General features: G+C 38.8%; 1 protein-coding gene across 1 annotated transcript in view; it reads right to left on the bottom strand.

The window, feature by feature from the left end:
• Positions 1-4,038: 4,038 nt before the first annotated feature.
• LOC105915976 (reticulon-4 receptor-like 1) overlaps positions 4,039-19,446 on the bottom strand; it is a 138,738-nt gene continuing 123,330 nt past the window's right edge. The window contains exons 2-3 of the mRNA XM_012850269.3: positions 11,184-11,638; positions 4,039-7,768 (exon numbers count right to left, since the gene is read on the bottom strand). Coding sequence (XP_012705723.2) covers positions 6,869-7,768; positions 11,184-11,638 — 1,355 coding nt within the window. The 3' untranslated portion in view covers positions 4,039-6,868. The remainder of the gene's footprint in view (positions 7,769-11,183; positions 11,639-19,446) is intronic.

The following is a 19,446-nucleotide window of genomic DNA, read 5'->3' as shown; positions in this document are numbered from 1 at the left end:
CACTTTGGAAGGAGGAGCTCTTGTTAGGAATCTGGCTGAATTTATTAGTTCTCCAAAAAGCTGACTACTCAGACTCCAGACCAGAAAGCAGAGTTGTAGAGTTTAACGCTTCTCTTCAGCTTATGTACTGTTACCCACCCATTAGCCCATCGAGACAATGTCTTGCCCACGACCTAAACTAAAAAGATTTCAAAAAATCTAAACATAGCAAATAATGTACATTTCTTAAGGGCTCCAACTAAACAGAAAATTAAAAAAAATTAAAAGTGCTTTATTAAATATCAGATCCCTTGCTTAAAATCGTGTCAGTTAGTGACTTGATTTGTGATAATCAGATTGATTTATTTGTCACAGAAGCTTGACTTCAGCAAAAGGATAGTATTAATGAGTCTACTCCTAATTATTCAATTTTTGCATTCCCAGAATACTGGGTGAGAAGGAGTAGCAACCTACTTTTAGTCAAATATAGTGAATATTAATTTAATTTAATTACTTCCACCTTATTTGTTCAGTCTCTGACTTACATTGGTCCATCAGGATTGTGAATAATTAACAACTTGGGGAGTTGTTAATTATTGACTTCTGTCTTACCTGAATTGTCAGAAGTGGTCTTGCCTGAACTGTCGTCTTTGGACCAACATCTTTGAAAAATAAATTACTTCACATTACTATCATGTGACCTGGATGGTATTAAAAAAAGACTTGGTGTTATTTTTTTATAGGACATGTCATATAAATCCAAAAACAAAACAAGACTCTGGGATGTCTGTCTTTCATATTATGTATTGTCAAAGTTTGAAATATCCTCCCAGGAGTGACGCTAAAAAAATAGTTCATACATTTTCTACTTCAAGGCTGAACTGTATCTATACTGACTGATCTATACTATCAGGAAGTCTACAGAATGCAGTTCAAAAGGCTTCTGCTGATCCTAAAATGCCGCTGCAAGAGTTCTAACAAAAATGAAAAAGAGGGATCATATTTCTCCTATTTTAGCTTTCCTTAATTGACTCATTGTTAAATCAAGAATATAATTTAAAATTGTCTTTCCATCATATAAACCACTTATAATGTCATGTTCTGGTTTGGCTCAGTAATCAGGATCACTAGCTGCCCCTGCACTCTTCTCCCTCAGCAGGTTCTAGTCACCCCACTGCACCTGCGCTCATCTGACATCAGCGTAATCAGTCAGTTCACCTGTTTCTGCACTTTAATATACTGGGCTTCCACAGTGTACTGTTGGCAGATGATTGTAAGCCTAAGTCGATCTCCAGAAGTCCTTGCCCGCCTTGCCACGTTTTCTGACCAAGTTCTGGATTTTGTGGATTCCCTTGTCTCATCTTGCCCTCATTCGGACACCTCATTGGCTTCTGTTTTACTGGACACTGACCTGAGGTCTCATTTATTAAACACTGTGTAGGATCTATATCAAAATAGCTTTCAGTGTAGCTCTGGAACTCTTTCTAAGCTAGCCCTGTAGGAAAAGGCTTTTTACTTACCACTCAGAAACCGCTTGCTGCATCCTTGCTGGTTGTGCAGGAGGATCCACTTTGTCAGCTTCTGGGTCAGACTCCGGGTCAAAGTTGTACTGTTGTACCACTGTGCATCTTTTTGCAGCCAGTTTCACATGTATGACGTGGGAGTGTAAACAATGAGTTGGGGGAGGGGCCAGCTACAGGTTATTTGCATAAAATTGACAGAGCTCTAAAAAAAAAAAGCTCATTCTGAAAGGAGCTCAAAATAGGCAAAAAGTGAAATCTCGTTATCTTTAAAAATTAGTTTGTGCAAAAAATTTATTAAACATGTTTGGTATGGCCCATAGTCCAATCCTAAATGTTTAAAAGGAAATCATAATAAATCACCTTTAAACTTGTTTTAATTGTTCCTCTTCATCCTTAGCAATACAAAGTCCTGGTGTCCACAGAAGACAAGAGAAAGTCCTTTTAAATCACCCAACAGTGAGGAACACTCCAGGAGGCAGATATTGTTTCCATGTCTTCCGTGAAGAAGGAAACTTACAAGGCAAGATGCACATTCCATCATAACGTGTGGTGATTTAAAGCTTAGTATGGTGTCATACTCATGCTGTCAATGTCATCAAGTCATTGGTGTTTATTTTTAGATTGTGACAGCAGATGAGAACTGACGGCAGACTCACAGATGAAGATACAGTAGCTGCAGTAAAAGTTGCTGACTCTATCCGAGTCTATTCAGAAGTGATTGTTCATGTTAAGGAGTTTTGATGCCTAAACCCCTTTCAAGAGGAAATGAATACAATCAGTCCACACGGTGTTTTTTGACATGTATTTTGCATTAGTATTTGTAGCTTGACAAAGAAAAAATGGCAGAAGGCCAAAGGATCTGAAAAAGCAGCACATTTGTCAGGTACAACGGGCTTTTAGACTCCAGAAGCTCCCAGTGCTTACTCCAAGAGCTCATTGATGACTTAACTGGGAATTAAAAGAAGAACAGATAACAAGATCTAGAGCACCTTAGGCCTCACCTGCCTCAGTTACAATCAGTGCTCATGATTCAACTAAAGAAAGAGAGGCCGTGCCAAACTAGTATCCATGGAGAAATCCTAAGGGTAAACCCCTGCTGACCAAATAAACAAGAGTTAGGCTTGAAAAAAAAACAGCATCAAATATTAGGACTGATTAGAGAAAAGTGGGTCCTTTCTGGAATAACCTGTATAGCTTTATGCGTTTCATTTTCTGCAGTGAGTGACACAAAGAAAAGTGTAGTTTAAACTGACTTACATGCTTTGTAAAACCATGTTAAGGTTGATTGTTTGCTTAACTTTTCAAGCACAGATTTTTAGCTTTTCTAGCTTTAACACATGATGGCATTAGGCCTTCCAACGCCAGCCCGCATTGTGCACAGCACTCCTGCACGTTTGGAACTGATAGCTACTCCTCGGACTACTTCCATGGATTTCTCCACTCCTCCATCTTTAAATCCTCTCTCGTTCTCTCCCCATTGTCAGCTTTGTCTTACAAACAGGGCAGTGATAGTTTCTCAGAGGCACGCCACCTCCCCTCCGCACCCCAGCCCGGCTGTCAAGCTGGATGTGCCGTGACAGGCGCGCCTACATGGTGGACAAACAAAGGAATAAATACATGAATACAAAGCGTGAGGAAACAATCACATCCCCGTGCCTTATGCGAGTTCACCTTGACCTGACACGAGACGCCGCCCCCCCCCAATCCTCACAGCTGATACACCTCGACAGGTGTGCGTATTATGTGCATGCGCTGACAGTCACTTTGATGCATATTTCATATGAGGCTGCTAAGAGTGTGGCCAAAAGTAGGACATGAGGGGGGCAACATCTATCCTTGTTAAATGTGAATGTGTTTTTCCTCCCCGCAGCAGATGAATGCACGTATTCAATTATCTTTTTTCTTTTATTGCCTTTTACTTTTTGACCATTTTCTTTCCTTTCATTGCCTTATCGTGCAGCCTCAGAGCTCATTTGGAGGTATGTCTATTAACCACACACTCAGACAGATGTGCACACTTGCCCGAACAAAAGAAGGCGAACAAACAGAGACCACCTCAGCCATTTGAGGACACTATCTGTTTAATGTTATTTATAAACAGCTTCAGTCTGGCATTGTTTGATAACCACATAGAAAATATTTGGGCTCCACGAAGGAAGAGAGGAAAATAATACACAGATATATATGTGTGTGTGTGTGTGCGTGTGTGTTTATTGAAAAGAGAGGACGGCAGCACGGGAAGATGAAAGGGGATGGAGAAACAAGGAGGAGGAAAGATAGAGAAGGAGGATGTCGTATAGAAAGTAAGGAAAGACATAAGGAGGAGAAGCACGTAGGACAGTGCAGTGTGCTGTTCATCTTGGGTGACTCAGCAAAGCAAAAAGACTGAAAGCCAAAAAATAAAAATAAACAATTATAAGAATATATATAAAAAAAATAACAAAGTTCCAGCCTTCAGCTCCCTGTACATTTTTCATGGGAACAAGTGAGACACAACAGAGATGCTCGCTTCGCCACTTTTTCTCTCGTTTTTTTCTTCTTTTTTTTTTCTTATCATTTTTGTTTTGTTACAAAAGTCATTCTCACAAGAATAAACTGACACAATTTACATCACCTCTTGGTTTACAGCAGCACAAACAAAGTTCACTGGTATTAGGAACCTATGATCCTATTTGTTAGGGCAGGGACACTATATTGTTCTTGACGTCGAGATGGATAGACACGAAAAAGGTGAGGCTCAGCTGGAAACACACAGAAGCGGGTTAAATATATGGCCCCTGCCCTTGGATTCCCCTACGAACCAATTTGTTTTAGGTAGTCGGCAAACTGCACCAATATTTTTTTGTGCTTTTTTTTTTACTTAATAGCCTGTCATGATTGTAATATTTTGTTTTAGCTTAGCCATTGTTTGCTCATATGTAGAGATGCACATACCAGAACTTTGTGGCCAATCTGATCTCCGTTTTTGTAAAGCTTTAAACGTATCTTCATTTCTAAGAAGAGAATAGCATTGAGAGCATTCATCTAGCCTTCCTGCCTTGTGGTCGTCGAAAATGATTTACAATTGAGAAGGAATGTCCCGCTGTGTTTGTGACAGAGATTTTTAAAAAGGTTTTGCAGCTATTTTTAAAGCAAAGACAACATTATAACAGAGTTCACATTTACAACTGTTTAATATTGTATGTTATCAATTAGTATGGTTAGCATGACTAGTCTTATAAAAATAGCAGTCTCTGTGTGTACAGCCAAGAGAATTTGGATTCTTACCTAACAGGGATAGTTAGAATATTGTTGAGATGGGAGCCTGTGAAGTTATGAGTAATTACTGCGCTAATTAGAGTAGACAGATATCATATCAAAGTGAGTCTGTAGAAAAGTGAACAACTTGTTTATCACATTTTTAAAAAAAAGTACTGTTTGTTTTTAAGCTTCTTACAACTCTGTGTTGACTCTCTCATTTTCAAACCTGATCCTGATAGACAGCTAACTTTGAGTCTTCTTCACTCAGTACCAACATCCACTCTCTTGCCTGTTCTCGGCAGCACGACCCAGCAGTGCTTATTCACAGATCAGAGAGCAATCACATTTTTTTTTTTAGCCGCTTTGAGTTGAAAACCGGCCACCCACTGTCTCCAGTCAATTTCTTTTGGTGCATCTCTACTTATGAGGAGGACCTTGTTCAAATAAAGATGACATTTCTTCATTGTGCTGTAGAAAATGATAAAATATTTTTGCTTTACCAATTAGTTTCTATCCATTGCAATTAAGCACTTGAGACTTTAGGTGCTTTACATAGTAAAACAGAATATCTAAAGGAAAAAAGCGAGTGATCTGGTCCGCGGCTCAACCTGGACTAACTTGAGTTAGAGGATTGCAGTGAGCTTGTGAAGGTGGTGGATCTATTTTATTTTTTTCTTCAGGGAAAAGACCATGCTTGAACAGCCCTGTTTTCAAAGAGGGTGCTGTGTCCCACAGTCCTTTCTGTCATCGATGATTCTTGAAGAAGATCCCATAGCCTCCAAAAGGGTCGTAGAGATGTTCTCTCTTAAGACATAGCAGCAATAAAAATCCAACTTTTCAAACAGGCTTGCAGATCAACAAGTCCTTGTTAACACGCCAGAGATGCGAAGTCCAAAAGCTTTTTCATTCTTCTCGGACTCTGACCTAACCTTTCCCTCAACAGAGGCTGATCAGACCTGTGACCCAGAATCTGTTTGCTTGTGACTGTTTGGACTGAATGGTGCTTTGAAACAATACACAGGCCTCCACAGCATTGCAGAGAGAAGTGCACATCAGTTTCGGTGAATCAGAAATGAAATGACTTCGGCTAAGTCCTCATCTTTTTCTTGGCCTACAGACAGGTGCTCAAGGAAGAGAAGTAGGGGAGTGAATACAATTTTCTCCTGCCTCCAGATGTTGTTCTCACATATAACCGGCTCCCATTGCACTCTTGTTATCTAGCTTTGTTCTACCCGCATGGCTTTAGAGTATTTTTTTTTCTGTCTCCACTATACAGCCACAGTCATGCAACGGTTTATCAGAAATATTCACTCACTCTAGGACACTGAATGGGACCAGTTGGCTTTTAGAACGATTTGTTGGCTTAGCGTGGCTTTTAGCTTGGTATGCAAAGCCGAGGACAAATGATAGCTTTCAACTGGACCGGTTTGACGAATTGACAGTTATATTGTTGTATGACAATTTCAGCTGTATTATTTAGATGCCAAAGTGTACAGATGTGCATTAAAACTGCCGTGAAACATGGGAGCAGAACCAATTTGCTGGCGGATTGATAGTGATTACAGCTATTACCACTGAAACTCTTCACAATGACTCATTTTCCTGCCACCAGTGTCAGCAGTACTTTGTTTCTTGATCTTAAGGTGCCGTTGAGTGAGCAAAAAGACAGCTTTAAATGACTGCCTTTGTCCTAGCGTGAGTGACAGATCCAGGCTGTGCTGTGAGAGCACTATTGAGTCAAGAGGGTTAACTGTTTTGATACTTGCTGTGCTCTCTCACTGTTATTTGAATGAATAATTGGCTCATTATTTCATGAGGCTGTACAGTTTTCATGAGTACATGAATTTGATGAGGTGTCTGATGCCAAAGAGAAAGAAGTTTCCCTGTTGTTTCTATGCTGACATCATCAAAACAGTGGGTTGAATTGTTCTCCCTGACTTGAATCCTTTCACCTATGAGGATACCTGCATTTTTACCACAGGAATACTCTCAGTACAGTGTCAAGTACGCACTTGGTCATCCATACATTTCTCCTTAAATAGCCAGGACATGGTGTTTTTTTAATTTTTTTTTTTAAGAATTAATCATAAGGTTGCATCATAAGCAAGTCAGTGTCTGTTCCTGTTTCAGCGTAGGATCACAAAATAGATTGACAGAAGAAGAGCTGATGACAAACAGGGAATATATACTGATGAGGTGGACCCTCTGTTATTATTAGCTCTTTGGACTCCACTTGGTGGACCAACAGAAGTTCTGGGGATGCATTTGTTCCTCCTTCTCGAGGATGCAGACATGTCGTATTTAACTTCGTCTGGAGAGTAGTCCTTCTCACCCCCTTCCTGAAGTACCTGCACCTCATTGAGCCCCCCTTTTGCCTTGCGGCCTCGGCGGGTGCAGTTTTTGCGGCTTCCCTTTGGCGGTCGTGGCAGGGGTGGCGGTGAAGGCAAACTGTACTGGTCCCCGTGCGGCAGATATGGCCGCTGGTGATGGTTGTGATGGTTTCTGTGGCGGTTCAGGTGGTTTAAAGAGTCACCGTGCTCCATCTCCCCTCCTGAGGTACCTCTTCCGTGGCCCTCATTTGACAAGCAGCTGGGTAGTTCTTCCTTCTTTACGGTCTTCATGTCTTTTCCTGCCAGCTCTGGTGGTGAAATGCAGATCAGTGTGGAGGTGGAGCCCCGAAACCGCCGCAGCCAGTCCCAGAGTGATAGGGCCTTGCAGTCGCATTCCCAGGGGTTGTCGTTCAGACGCAGGTACTCTAGTGCCGGCAGCTGCATCAGCGTGGCACCGGACAGCTCGGTGATGGAGTTATTAAACAGGTAAAGGGTGGTGAGGCGGCGAAGGTCATGGAAAGCCTGCCGATCAACCCACTGGATTCGGTTCTGGTGCAGAAGGAGTCGGTCTAAGACCCCCAGTCCTCGGAAAGTGTTCTGGCGAAGACTCCAAAGTCGGTTTCCATGCAGGAAGAGATGACTTAGATTCAGGAGGTCGATGAATAAATCATCTTCTAGGAACTCTAATTGGTTATCCTATAAAATAAGAATGGAAGACAAAAAGATAATCTTAAAATTAGTTACGGTTAATTTACAACAACCATGTTAGTTCTGATATTGTGTAGTATTCTTTATTGGAATAACAGGTTTAAATATTTGTTTTCAATAGGCTGACCTCCCACTTAACAATGAAAGCAATGCTTTGCTTTACAGTGGCCTGCAAAAGTCTTCACCCCCCCTAGGCATTTTTCATGTTTTGTTGCCTCAAACCTGGAGTTAAAATGATTGTTTCATAGTTTGTACCATTTCCTTTACAGAATATGCCTACAGCTTTAAAGATGTATTTTTTTTTTTATGTGAAGCTAAATACAAATAGGACAAACTAACTGAAAACTTCAGTTAGTTACCCCCCCCCCCACCCCCCACCCAAGTCTCTGTGAGCTTGCCACATCTTGTCACTGGGATCTTTGCCCATTCCTCAAGACAAAAACAACTCCAGCTCATTCATGTGGAATGATTTTTTTGCATATAAATAGAGATCTTGAAGTCAAATCACAGATTTTCATTTGGATTGAGGCCTGGATTTTGACTAGGCCATTCCAACACATTTAAATGTTTCACACCACTTCAGTGTTGTTTCAGCGGTATGCTTTGGGCCATTGTCCTGCTGGAAGGTACAACTCCATCCCAGTGTCTAATTATAGAATGACTGCCAGGTTTTGCTCAAGAATATCCCTGTATTTAGCACCATCTATCTTTCTCTGGTGTTTCAAAGTCCCTGCTGCTGAAAAAACGTCCCCACATCATCATGCTGTGGGGAAGCACCACGATGCACTATGATACACTACAATCAAAGATTTGGATGTTTTTTTATAACCCCACCCTGACTTGTACTTGATTTGTCCAACTTTGTCCCTGACTTGTTTGAAGAGTTCCTTGGTCTTCAAAAGGCGTTGCAGCCTCTGGGGCCTTTCAAAAAAGGTCTGTTTATACTGCCAGATCATGTGACACTTAGATTGCACACAGGTGAACTACACTTTAGTAATTATGTGACTTTTGAAGTCACGTGCTGAATTGGCTGCACCAGAACTTTGTAGGGGCTTCAAAGCAAAAGGGGTGAATACATATACACATTACACTTTGCGGTTTCTGTTTTGTCATTTCTCCTTTAATAAACTTTTTTTTTTTTTTCCTTCACCAACTTAAACAATTTTGTATAGATCCATCACGTAAAATAAGATTAAACAACTTTGAAATTACATGTTTCGATGTAACAACATGGGTAAAAGGCCAAGGGGAGCGAATACTTTTTGAAGGTACCGTATATGACACAATGAATGTTTGTTTTATCATAAAGATTACCTTCACACAGTTATGCTCTATGAATTCCAGGGAATAAATGAACTATAAAGGTTTTTAGGATTACTGGTAATCTGTGGAGCTCACAAATGCTAGAAAATACACTGAGCTGTGTTTGAGGTCACTAAAATGATTTGCTGCATGTCTCTGTGCTTGTTACAGTTTGTGGAGCCAGTAAAAAATGGGGTTAAGAGAGGTGATATAGAATAAACTGGTTTGACTTTTAAAAGTATGAATGTTGTAAGCCTGTACTTGTAAGGCTGTGACTTATCACCCATTACGTGCTCCGTCCTTGTTAGACTAAAAGACAATATCCATTATTAAACAATGTCAATGAATAACCTTTATTCTTAAATCATGAAAACGTATAACATTTTCATCCATATGTGGGTAATAAAGAAAAAAATAGTGTTGTTAAATTAGTGTACGCACAGGTCTGTTCAGTTGGTCTGAGCTAAAATAAAACTGGAAGATCCAATAATACAAAGTAAAGGGCACAATTTTGAAAATTCAAAGGCATACAGAAACATCAATAAATACTAAACTGATTTGTCTTTGATTTGAGCATGGTAGGGGATTCAATAATGGTTTTAATATTTATCATGCTACTTGGTGTCAGTTATTGCCTTTTAAAATGAAATAGCCATTAAATCTGTATCTGATAAACCTAGCGTTTTGAACACAGCGTCTCAGAGTGTCAGTTAAGCAGGGATATTTAAAACTCAGAAGAGGACAAAATGCTGAAGGTAATTATGACCCAGGCTTTGAAACTGTGCAAGGAGGGCTTTCGAAAGAGTTTTTTTCCTTCACTGCAGAATGAAAAATCATGAATAATCCCCTGCTTCCATCTGCCACCAGCAGCAACAAAAAGTTATATAATGTTTTGTTGTCATAATGCTCTGTTTTTTTTTTTCTTTTCATTTTATTTAACTTGTTGCTTTTCACATTTCACTGACAACTAGAATTGTAGTCAAGGGTAAGCTTATGCTCAGTAGGACTGCCAAAACAATATAAAGCTTTTTGTCCGAGGCACTTCAGTGAACGTTCAGTCTCCATTGCTTGTAAAACCAAAACAGCGTAAATGTTGAGTGCGTTGTGTGTTTGGTCTGCACACAGATTTCTCTGGGACATCATTTAATAATGGGAAGTTGTCTAATTTACTACTACTACTAATATTAATACTAATATTACTACTACTACCACTACTAATAATAGTAATAATAATGATAATAATGAAATTACCTATAATGAACATGCTTTTTGACTGTTTACAGTAGTAGTAGTAGTAGTAGTAAATATTTTAAATAAATACATTTTGGCTGACATCACTTTTAGTAAATTACCTTCAGCCTGTAATCACGCCTTTGCATATTTAAACACGTTTTCACTAAGTGATACTATTTTAGCTGCCATGAACTTGCACACAATCATCAAGGCAAAAATGTTCACATCGTTTGATGACTAGTAAATTTGTTTTAGTTTACAGTAGATTTAGCTATCAATCGATCTGAATTGGCCCATTTTTTCCTTAATCGACTCAGATTTTTGATAGGCAGACCAAACACAGAACAAACTTTTTCATATCTTAACTACATGAAAACTAAGAACTCTGAGCATTTTCAGTCCATAAATGCATCAACCAAAGGTTTGTACAATGATGCATTTCTTGGAAGTGGGGGGGGGGGTTACAGACATATGATTGAGTTAATTGAGTTATTCTTCCTTTATTTTATGTTTATTCACATCTAGCCTCATCAAAGAACCCATTTCTTATAAGTTACAGTCCATAAAAAATGGAATCATCATCTCAAAACCCCAAAAACAAGATATATGGACAACATGCAGTGCACATTGTTTCGTGAAATGTATTTTGTTGTTTAATTGTTTCTGATGTGTTCTGCTGCCTTTGCATGATCAGGTTTCTGTCAATGGGTAAATAAACTTATCTGCTACTGACATTTCATTTGTGTTAAATGTTTGTCAGTAGGTGCTAAAGCGTGCTGAATTATGGGTAGCACGATAAAGCACTACAGTATAGGGAAAGCAGATGTGACAGTAAACAGCAGAGATAAAAACTGGCAGTCATGAGTACCTGTAGGTAGAGATACTGGAGATTATGCAGGCCAGCAAAGATCCCTGGAGGCAGGCTGATCAGACCACAGTGGTACAGATGCAGGGCGTGTAGGCGACCTAGGCCCATGAAGGTGTCTGAGGCGACGGCCTTCAGGTGACGATTGTCCCCCAGGTCGAGCTCCTCCAGCCGGTCGAAGCCGTGGAACGTGGACGGCTGTATGTAGGAGATGTTGTTTGAGTAAAGCCACAGCATGGTGGTGGTGGGGGAGAAGTGGCCCCGGAGCAGCCGCTGGATCTTGTTGTTCTGCAAGAAGACGCGCTCGCTCATGGCGGGGATGCCCTCGGGCACGGCATGGAAGTTGTGGGCCTGACAAGAAACGGTGCTAGGTGAAGTGTAGCAGATGCAGTCACGGGGGCAGGGCGCAGAGAGATCCAGGCCCCACAGCACCAGCAGCAACTCCACCCCGCCATAACCTGAGAGAACAAACAGCGAGAAAGAGAGACAGCTTATGAAATTCTTACAGCAGGGCTTCTGTTATCAGACACATCTTGAATGAAACACTCATTGTTGTGAGTTTACAAGGACTCGAATGGGCACCATTCTGTGCAAGAAGAGAGATACACCACAGACAAGATTATCTCTGAAACACACACACACTCAAAACTTGAACCATTCCCAATGGGCTAGCCTAACTTTTACAACTGTCTTAACTCTAAATATTTTACAAATCTTTACGTATTGCCAAAAACTGAAATCTTCATAAACCCAAGGCTTCCTCTTAAAAACATAAAAAGACGTACTTCAGAGGGCCCTTTTCATTGTGTGGTGGTACAGATCTAAGAGAGGTGCGTGGATTTTTATATTCACAATGCCTGCAACAGTCGTGACAGGACAGCACACACAGCTGCCTAACATGCGCAACATAATATCCTTTGGTTATCCTCCAAAGCCGACAGATAATCAATGTTTTTCCTGCTTACAAGTGAACACGGCACACCTGTAATACGTTTCCACAATAAGGGGAAACCAAGAAGGAGCGAGTAAGGAGGGCAAAAAAAAAAAAAAAAAAGGAAGTGGGTGCGTAGAAATGATCCAGAGTATTCCTCTGAAGTGGGTATCACTTTTCTGTTATCAGACTCCCCTCATCTCATTTATTTTTATATTTATTTGACTTTTTTTTGCCTGCCTTGGATCATTTCAGTGTTTGATGTTTCTTAGAGCAAGAAATAGAGAGCCAGAGAAGAAAAACAAGTGGGTGGAAGGAGCGGAGGGCGAAGACACACTGATCTGGGAGTAAGATCTGGATTGAACCAGAGATAAAAATCCAACCAGAACATCATCTGTCCAACCCTATAAGGCCATATGCGTCCGCCCTGTTTAATTTGAAACTATGACAAGAATCTTTGGAATAGTTGATACGTACACATATCTGGTATTTCAAATAGCACTTAGATTAGCGGCCATTACATTATATCCATGAGCATCCTCTTAGGGAAGTAAAGTAGATCATGTGACAGTAAAATCTCTAGATGTGATTGACAGATGCTTAATAGTGCTCTATTAAAAATCAGCATGTTCAATCTCAAATGTCAGCAGAGGACTCTGGTAGGATAATCCCAGGACTGCGTGACCTGGTAACATAACAGGTATGTGGCAATGTTTGTCGGTATGTCTGTGACGAGGCATATGTTGGATTTGACAATTCTGAACTTTTCTTAAGAAGTTAAAAGAAAACCAACATCAGCTGCAGCATTCACAACCTGTTTTTTTTTTATTATTTTTCCAAGTCTTTTTGCCAACACAAAATCAACAGTTTCATACTGAATACATTAATAATCATTTATTTTTACTGTGGTTGGGCAACTACTTAATTATTTGTGAGTTTCTTACCACTTAATCTGGAATATTATTGAATTATTAAGAATCAACAATAAATGATTCAGACAACTAAACTGTTTCAGAACCCACAGTACGACTTGTATCAGTTTTAACTGTCTGCAGTCTGCTAAACAATTGAATTAAAAAAATACAACTTTAAGTAAACAAATAACTTTGGTATGTTTGAATATATAAAAAAATCGTAATGCATCAAAATTGTGTCTCACTTGTGCAGATGGTTTGTTCTTCAACCAGTTGGAAGAGTTGCTTAAGAAATAAGTTTGAGTCCTGGATAAACGTTCACTTTCCATTAATAATAATAATAATAATAATAATAATAATAATAATAATAATAATAATAATAATAATAATAATAATACACTACATTAATACATTAGCCTTCCTTCAGTCTCAAAGGTAACCAACGTTTGTACTGCCCTATGGGAGGTGATGCTCTTCTCAACCAAAAACACATCTGGTCACCTGAGTTCATATCTATGTCCATAACTAAATGAAGCTAAAAGTTCTGAATCTGTGGTTTTTTATGATATGTCCAAACGCAGAGCTTTCAGATCTGGTCGGCATAGTCTACCATATGAGCTACGCAGCCACGCAGTGTCTGTTGTTTTTCGGTCGAGTTTTTATTCTTGTTGCTCAAGAATCCACAATTTCCATGCAACATTCTGACAGCACCATGTTGTGTCTGTGATATGAGGGCTAACTTGAGCAGTTAATTGCATAGGTACAGAGTTGCTGCCACTGTTTGGGAATGTCGTCTCTGGTGAAAATGTCTTGTTTATGCACAACCCATACAGCTCGATGTTCAATGACCCTTTAAAACGTGGATCATTTCCATCCTCTGCTACAGTACCAGCTCATTCAGCACTATTCTCCAAATCTTTAGATCCCAACAAATGCACTGATATAAGGAAAACAATGAGCTCTATCAGGTGGACATCCTCTCAGTTCTGCAGCTCCTCTATTACAAGCCGTCTGTTATCTCGCATAAATCATCTAACACTATCAATGCTTATCCTTATCTCTATCAAAAGCCAAAGAAAGCTGCTTTGTATTGCATGAGGCTGAAAAGTAAAGTCCCTGCAGCAAGGAAGGCTGTGGGTGTGCTTACATACACTCATAACCATTATATTGTTGGAGGTTTGCTGTGACAGCATTTTTCTGACTTTTTAATTAAGACACCTAAACAAAAGCCATAGACCTGCCAATCTGGAAGATTGCACATTTTAGAAAGACACTGAAACTCAAGATGCCTATTGATCTACTTATAGGGTGAAAGTGTCTGGAGTTGTTTGTCTGACTACAGAGGCGCTACCGTATACACAAAAATTTGGTCTAATAACTGTTTACCAAGTAAATGTAAAAGGCAATTTATTGACGTTCATCAAGGATTAGGATCCCTGGCCAACGTTTGAGAACTGACTCCCCTAACTGTTCTAAAAGTTAAATATGCATATTTTGTGTTTTTCCTGCTCACCTAAAACCACACTGTTGTTCTAATGACCGCAGATGTGTTTTGTCACAGTCTCACATGGAAGACAAAAGATGCCATCTGGTTGGTAGCGCAGCTTCCTCCAAAACCTGTTGCAATCATTTTGCCTTAATGGCATCTTCACAGATGTGCGGTTTACTTATGCCATGCCCGCTAATGCACCGACTTTATCAAATAAATGCCTCAAAGACACATCATGAGACAAACATGTGATGCTTTTGTGTTTATTAACTAAGATGAAGGTTAAAAAGAGAATAATGGGTGATTGATTGGCATAAAACTAATGGTGTTTGATTGATTATTCCTAAGTGTTCAAACTATGTTCATCATCTACTGCTTTTCTGTCCATTCGTCAGTTTTACATGTTTATTTTTATTACAGTCTGACAAGGCCCTTGGTCTAATTGGTCAGTAGTTTTCATTGTAGAATGAAAACATAGCAGGTACTCAGCCCTGCAGGCTGTCCTGATTTAATTTCTCTGTTCTGCCTTTTTTTTCCCCTACTGTTTTGTTTAGTCGGTTTAGCCATGTCTGCCAGTTTGTTTTACGACTTCATGCCCAGTTTCTCCACAACGGTTCTCTTCTTCTCACACTTTGTCCTACTGTGTTTGCTAATTCGGTATAAAACCGCAGTTTGTAACAGCTCTGTGCACACGAGGTTATGGACCATAGAGTGTGTACATATGTCTGTCAGTTTCTTAAAGAGAAGGCTGCAATGGTTTTGTATAAATAATTCAAATTTAATCTAAACCCCATCTAGAGGGTTTCCCGCATCGGCTGTGTCACAAATTTCCATCTATCATTTGATGGTATAAGATTACAAAGGGAATCTAAGAATAAGGTTTCTCCCACTGTGTCCATTATAATTACTGAACAAATTTTCTCCATTGGAAATCTGCTTGACACATGCTTATAATAAGTGCTCCGAGCATTAGTTTGCATTTCCAATTGCTTTCGGTCCCTTGCTGCCTTTTGTTTATGCCTGAAGTCTTTTGCTTTTTTTTTGTTTTACTTTTTTCTTCATCATTTCTATCTGACTTCCACTTATTCTTTCCTATCATGTTAGCCATCTCTCTGCTTTCTTTTTTTTTTTTTTTAATCAGGAATTACACAGTAATTGTGTGTCATCTGGGGAAATGTCTGCTGACTTGTGTTCATCGCTTCTCGTAAATTAACCGCAGCTGTTTAAACTTTAAAAATTACGATCTTTGTCAGAGAAGCTGTTTCATTACATTTGGCTCTGATATCGAGGGCAGTGACTTTTCTGCCAGCATGTAGTTGTTCAAACATTGTATTCATTAATAATTGATCTTGCAGAACATTGAATTCCTGCAGGAACTCTGCAATAGAAAGACAAAGACGATCTTAGAATTAGTTAAGCTAGTTTAAAAAAGAGACAACAGAGGTGTGAACTAGTCATGTGACTTGGACTTCAGTCATATGTTTACCAACTTTACAGTCAAGTTGCTCAACTCACCAAAGCCTTGTAACTTAACTTGGACGTCAAAACCAAAGACTAATACATTCAATTGAAGTTGAGCGTTTTGGCTTAAAAATGCTTGATATTTTACACCAGAAAACAGCTGCACATTTGAGATATGTATAAATACTAGCCTATTGTAATGCATGCATAATTTTCTATTACTCATGTATTGGAAAGCAGTTTATTTTTTACAATGTATTGTAATGTTCCTTAAGGGGTAATTGTTACATGTTTATGTTTGTTTAGACTGTTTCTTTAAGTTATGCCGTGTGTAGTTGTGGTCTTAGGTCTTTTTTTTTTGGGTGGTGAGTGGATGTTTTTTTTTGTACGGTAAGTATATATATATATATATATATATATATATATATATATATATATATATATATATATATATATATATATATATATATATATAGATATAGATATATATAGATATATATATATATATATATATAGATAGATATAGATATATATATAGATATATAGATATAGATATATAGATATATATATGCTAGTTTGTAAATAATTTGAAAAGATTTAAAAGCCATAAACTATTTTAAAATAATAAAAAAACATTTGAATACAACTACCATTTTTTTTGTCTGATAATGGCAAGACAATACTACATTTGACACATGTACCCATATTTCCAGTCCTTCACACCTCTTTTTTTATTTCAGATGTAAAACGTCAAACTGCATACAGTGTCACTTCAAGGCGGAGGTCTCCGACTTCACTCCTCCAGGGCCAATGTCCTGCAACTTTCAGATGTGTCAAAACACCTGAATCAAATAATGAGGCAGTGTGAAGAGCTTGAAAAACATGACTGCATGCTAAGGAAGAACTTTCTCTGTTTTTTTAAAGTAGGAATAGTCTCACTGTAAAAGTACTTTTCTTGAGAGGCACTGTTTCAATAAGAGATGGGTAAGTTACAGTAAAAAGGACAAACATGAAATATTGTTCTCTAGTAGTCCTGTGTTAACTTTTTTAATTTATTTATAGCGCCTACTATATAATATATATGAGCCTTATTGTTGTTGTTTTTTTAATTCAAGTTTTTGCTGCTTTTTTTTTCATATGAATCAAAAAATCCTTTAATGAACCTTCACTCTCATGATTTGGGTTTTTCTTTGTTTGTTTTTGGGCTGATTTGTTTATCCACTCCATGCTCCACCCTTCCCAGTCGCCATTCCAGCCACCACTCGGCACTTTATCAGCTCCACCTCCTGCTGCCACTAGTTACCCCAAGTCCTTCCACCTGGTTCTCTCCCTACATATACTTCCCTCTTTCAAGCTCTCAGTGCCAGAATGTCTCATCTGATCCTGCTGCCAATATGTGGTCTGTCCCAGCCTGCTATCCTTTTTGCACTTGTTATCGCCCTACCCTCACTGGTCTGTTTACTAGTGCTTGTGTGCACCACCTGGTAAAGGTTGCTCTTGGTATTTCAGTGGTTCACTCAGGGAACATGTCAGCGGTTTCTTGTCAAGTCTGGTTCTACCTGCAAAATCTCGTCAACCTGCCAGTTCCTGCCATGGTCAGCCATTCCTGCCCATCTTCCCTGCCACTTTCTTCCTTTTAATAATACATAATCTAAAACACAGATCTCTGTGTGGCTCGAATATTGGGCTCCCAGCGTTTACGGAAACTTTACATTCACATGTGTTTGGAAATCAGTTATTATTTTTCTGTTACTGAAATACATGTTCTTATGATGGGAAATTCAAAGTGCAGGACTTCTAACTTGACTTAGTTGTGACTTACGAATCAGCGATCTGGTCCAACTTCTACTTTTTTTCTTTTTTTTATATTTATATAGAGATTTTGAAGTATTCTTTTTTTCCCTTTTTTTATTTTTTTCCCTTTTTTCCTTTCTTCTTCTTTTTTTCTTTTTTTTCTTTTTTTCCCTTTTTTCTCTCTCTTTTTTCTTTCTTTTTTTCTCTCTTTTTCCTTTTTTTTCTCTCTTTTCTTCCCCCTTTTCTGGTCCATCTGGTCTAACTTCTGAGAGACAGACATTGCACGTTTTCAGAAAGAAAAGGGTCTATTGCTTCTATATTTAATGAAAACTCAAAGGATTTCAGAATTGACACGTTACATCATTCAGGACTTTAGCTCTTTTTTTTCTCGACTTCTGTAAACTTTCTACTTTCTTCAGATCCATCCTGAAGATGTGCAGCTAATTGCACCTGAGACCGTCGGCAAAAACATTAGACTGATGTTATTGCAGCTCTCAAACATGAGAAAGATGTCAGTGAAAGGCTTTGAGAGTTAGTCATTTGAAAAATGGGCTATAAAGACTGTTTTACTCAGGTGATTTGTTTCTAGGGGAATGTTCCAGGAAACAGTTTCCATTTGAAATCAACTTAAAACTAAAATATTTTTCGAAGTAGGTCCGTTATCAAAGGCATTATGTGCTTCAGCATTATTGTTTTATGTTTGCAGTGAATAATTTGCAATTCAGATTTCGTGAAACAGGTGCGGGACGCGCTACAGGAAAGGAACAGCTTCGGTCTGCTGCTATGCTTCATCTTTTTCTCATATTCAGCTACTGTGTTCTCTCAGCTGTCCATCATTAAAGCTTAAAATGCCCATAAAAAGACTTGGAGGGGGAAAAAATAATCTGCTGCTATAACGGATTTCCCTATTCTTGGAAAGCCTTTGATAAGAACTATGAGCCTGGCTGCAGGGATTTGCATTAGCAGGGTTGGACACTTATGTTGGATGTTCTTTTCTGACTTCTGAGCATGTTTCCACTTCAACTCTCAGGAGCTGCATTGGATCAAAAACAGTTCAGTCAGTCTCGTTCAAAAATCTTTCTCGTCTTGAACATTTTCCATCGAATAGAGCTCTGGGACTCTACAGGAAACCTTGCTGACAATATCTGTCGGGATTTGTGTTTATGTTTGCTTTTACTTTTGGCTGATTTGCCCTGTAGCTCTATTATCATGGTTCAGCACATGTCAGCTTTGCAGTCGTCTATGGAGTGCAAAGGTCAAACTTAAATTTAGTTTAAGGTTTTCTGTCACACACTTAGACATAAAATAATTAAAGCCAATAAATGCATACTTGGCCTACTAATCTTTTAGACCAATGCAAAGTGTAAAAGATGCACTGATAAAAAAAGGCTACGCTACACTAGGAGTTGCACCAACTAGACGACTATTAAACCAGACGATTTTAGGGCTCTGTGATGACTAATTGTGTTTAATATTGATTGGTCGCAATTTGCATGTGACAAAATAAGTTTTTCCAAGAAGATGGAAGGTGATCAGCAAAGTGAGTCATGTACAACGGATAGGAATTAGAAGTGTTTTGTTGGAAGTATTTCACTAAAGATGATTATTTTAGTTCAACCACGATCACGTGAAAAATCTGCAGGGTTGTACTAAAATACAAAAAAATACATCATATGC

Source organism: Fundulus heteroclitus, chromosome 11, assembly GCF_011125445.2.
Source record: "Fundulus heteroclitus isolate FHET01 chromosome 11, MU-UCD_Fhet_4.1, whole genome shotgun sequence".
In the NCBI taxonomy this organism is placed as follows: domain Eukaryota; kingdom Metazoa; phylum Chordata; class Actinopteri; order Cyprinodontiformes; family Fundulidae; genus Fundulus; species Fundulus heteroclitus.
This window is presented reverse-complemented; position numbering and strand designations above follow the sequence as displayed.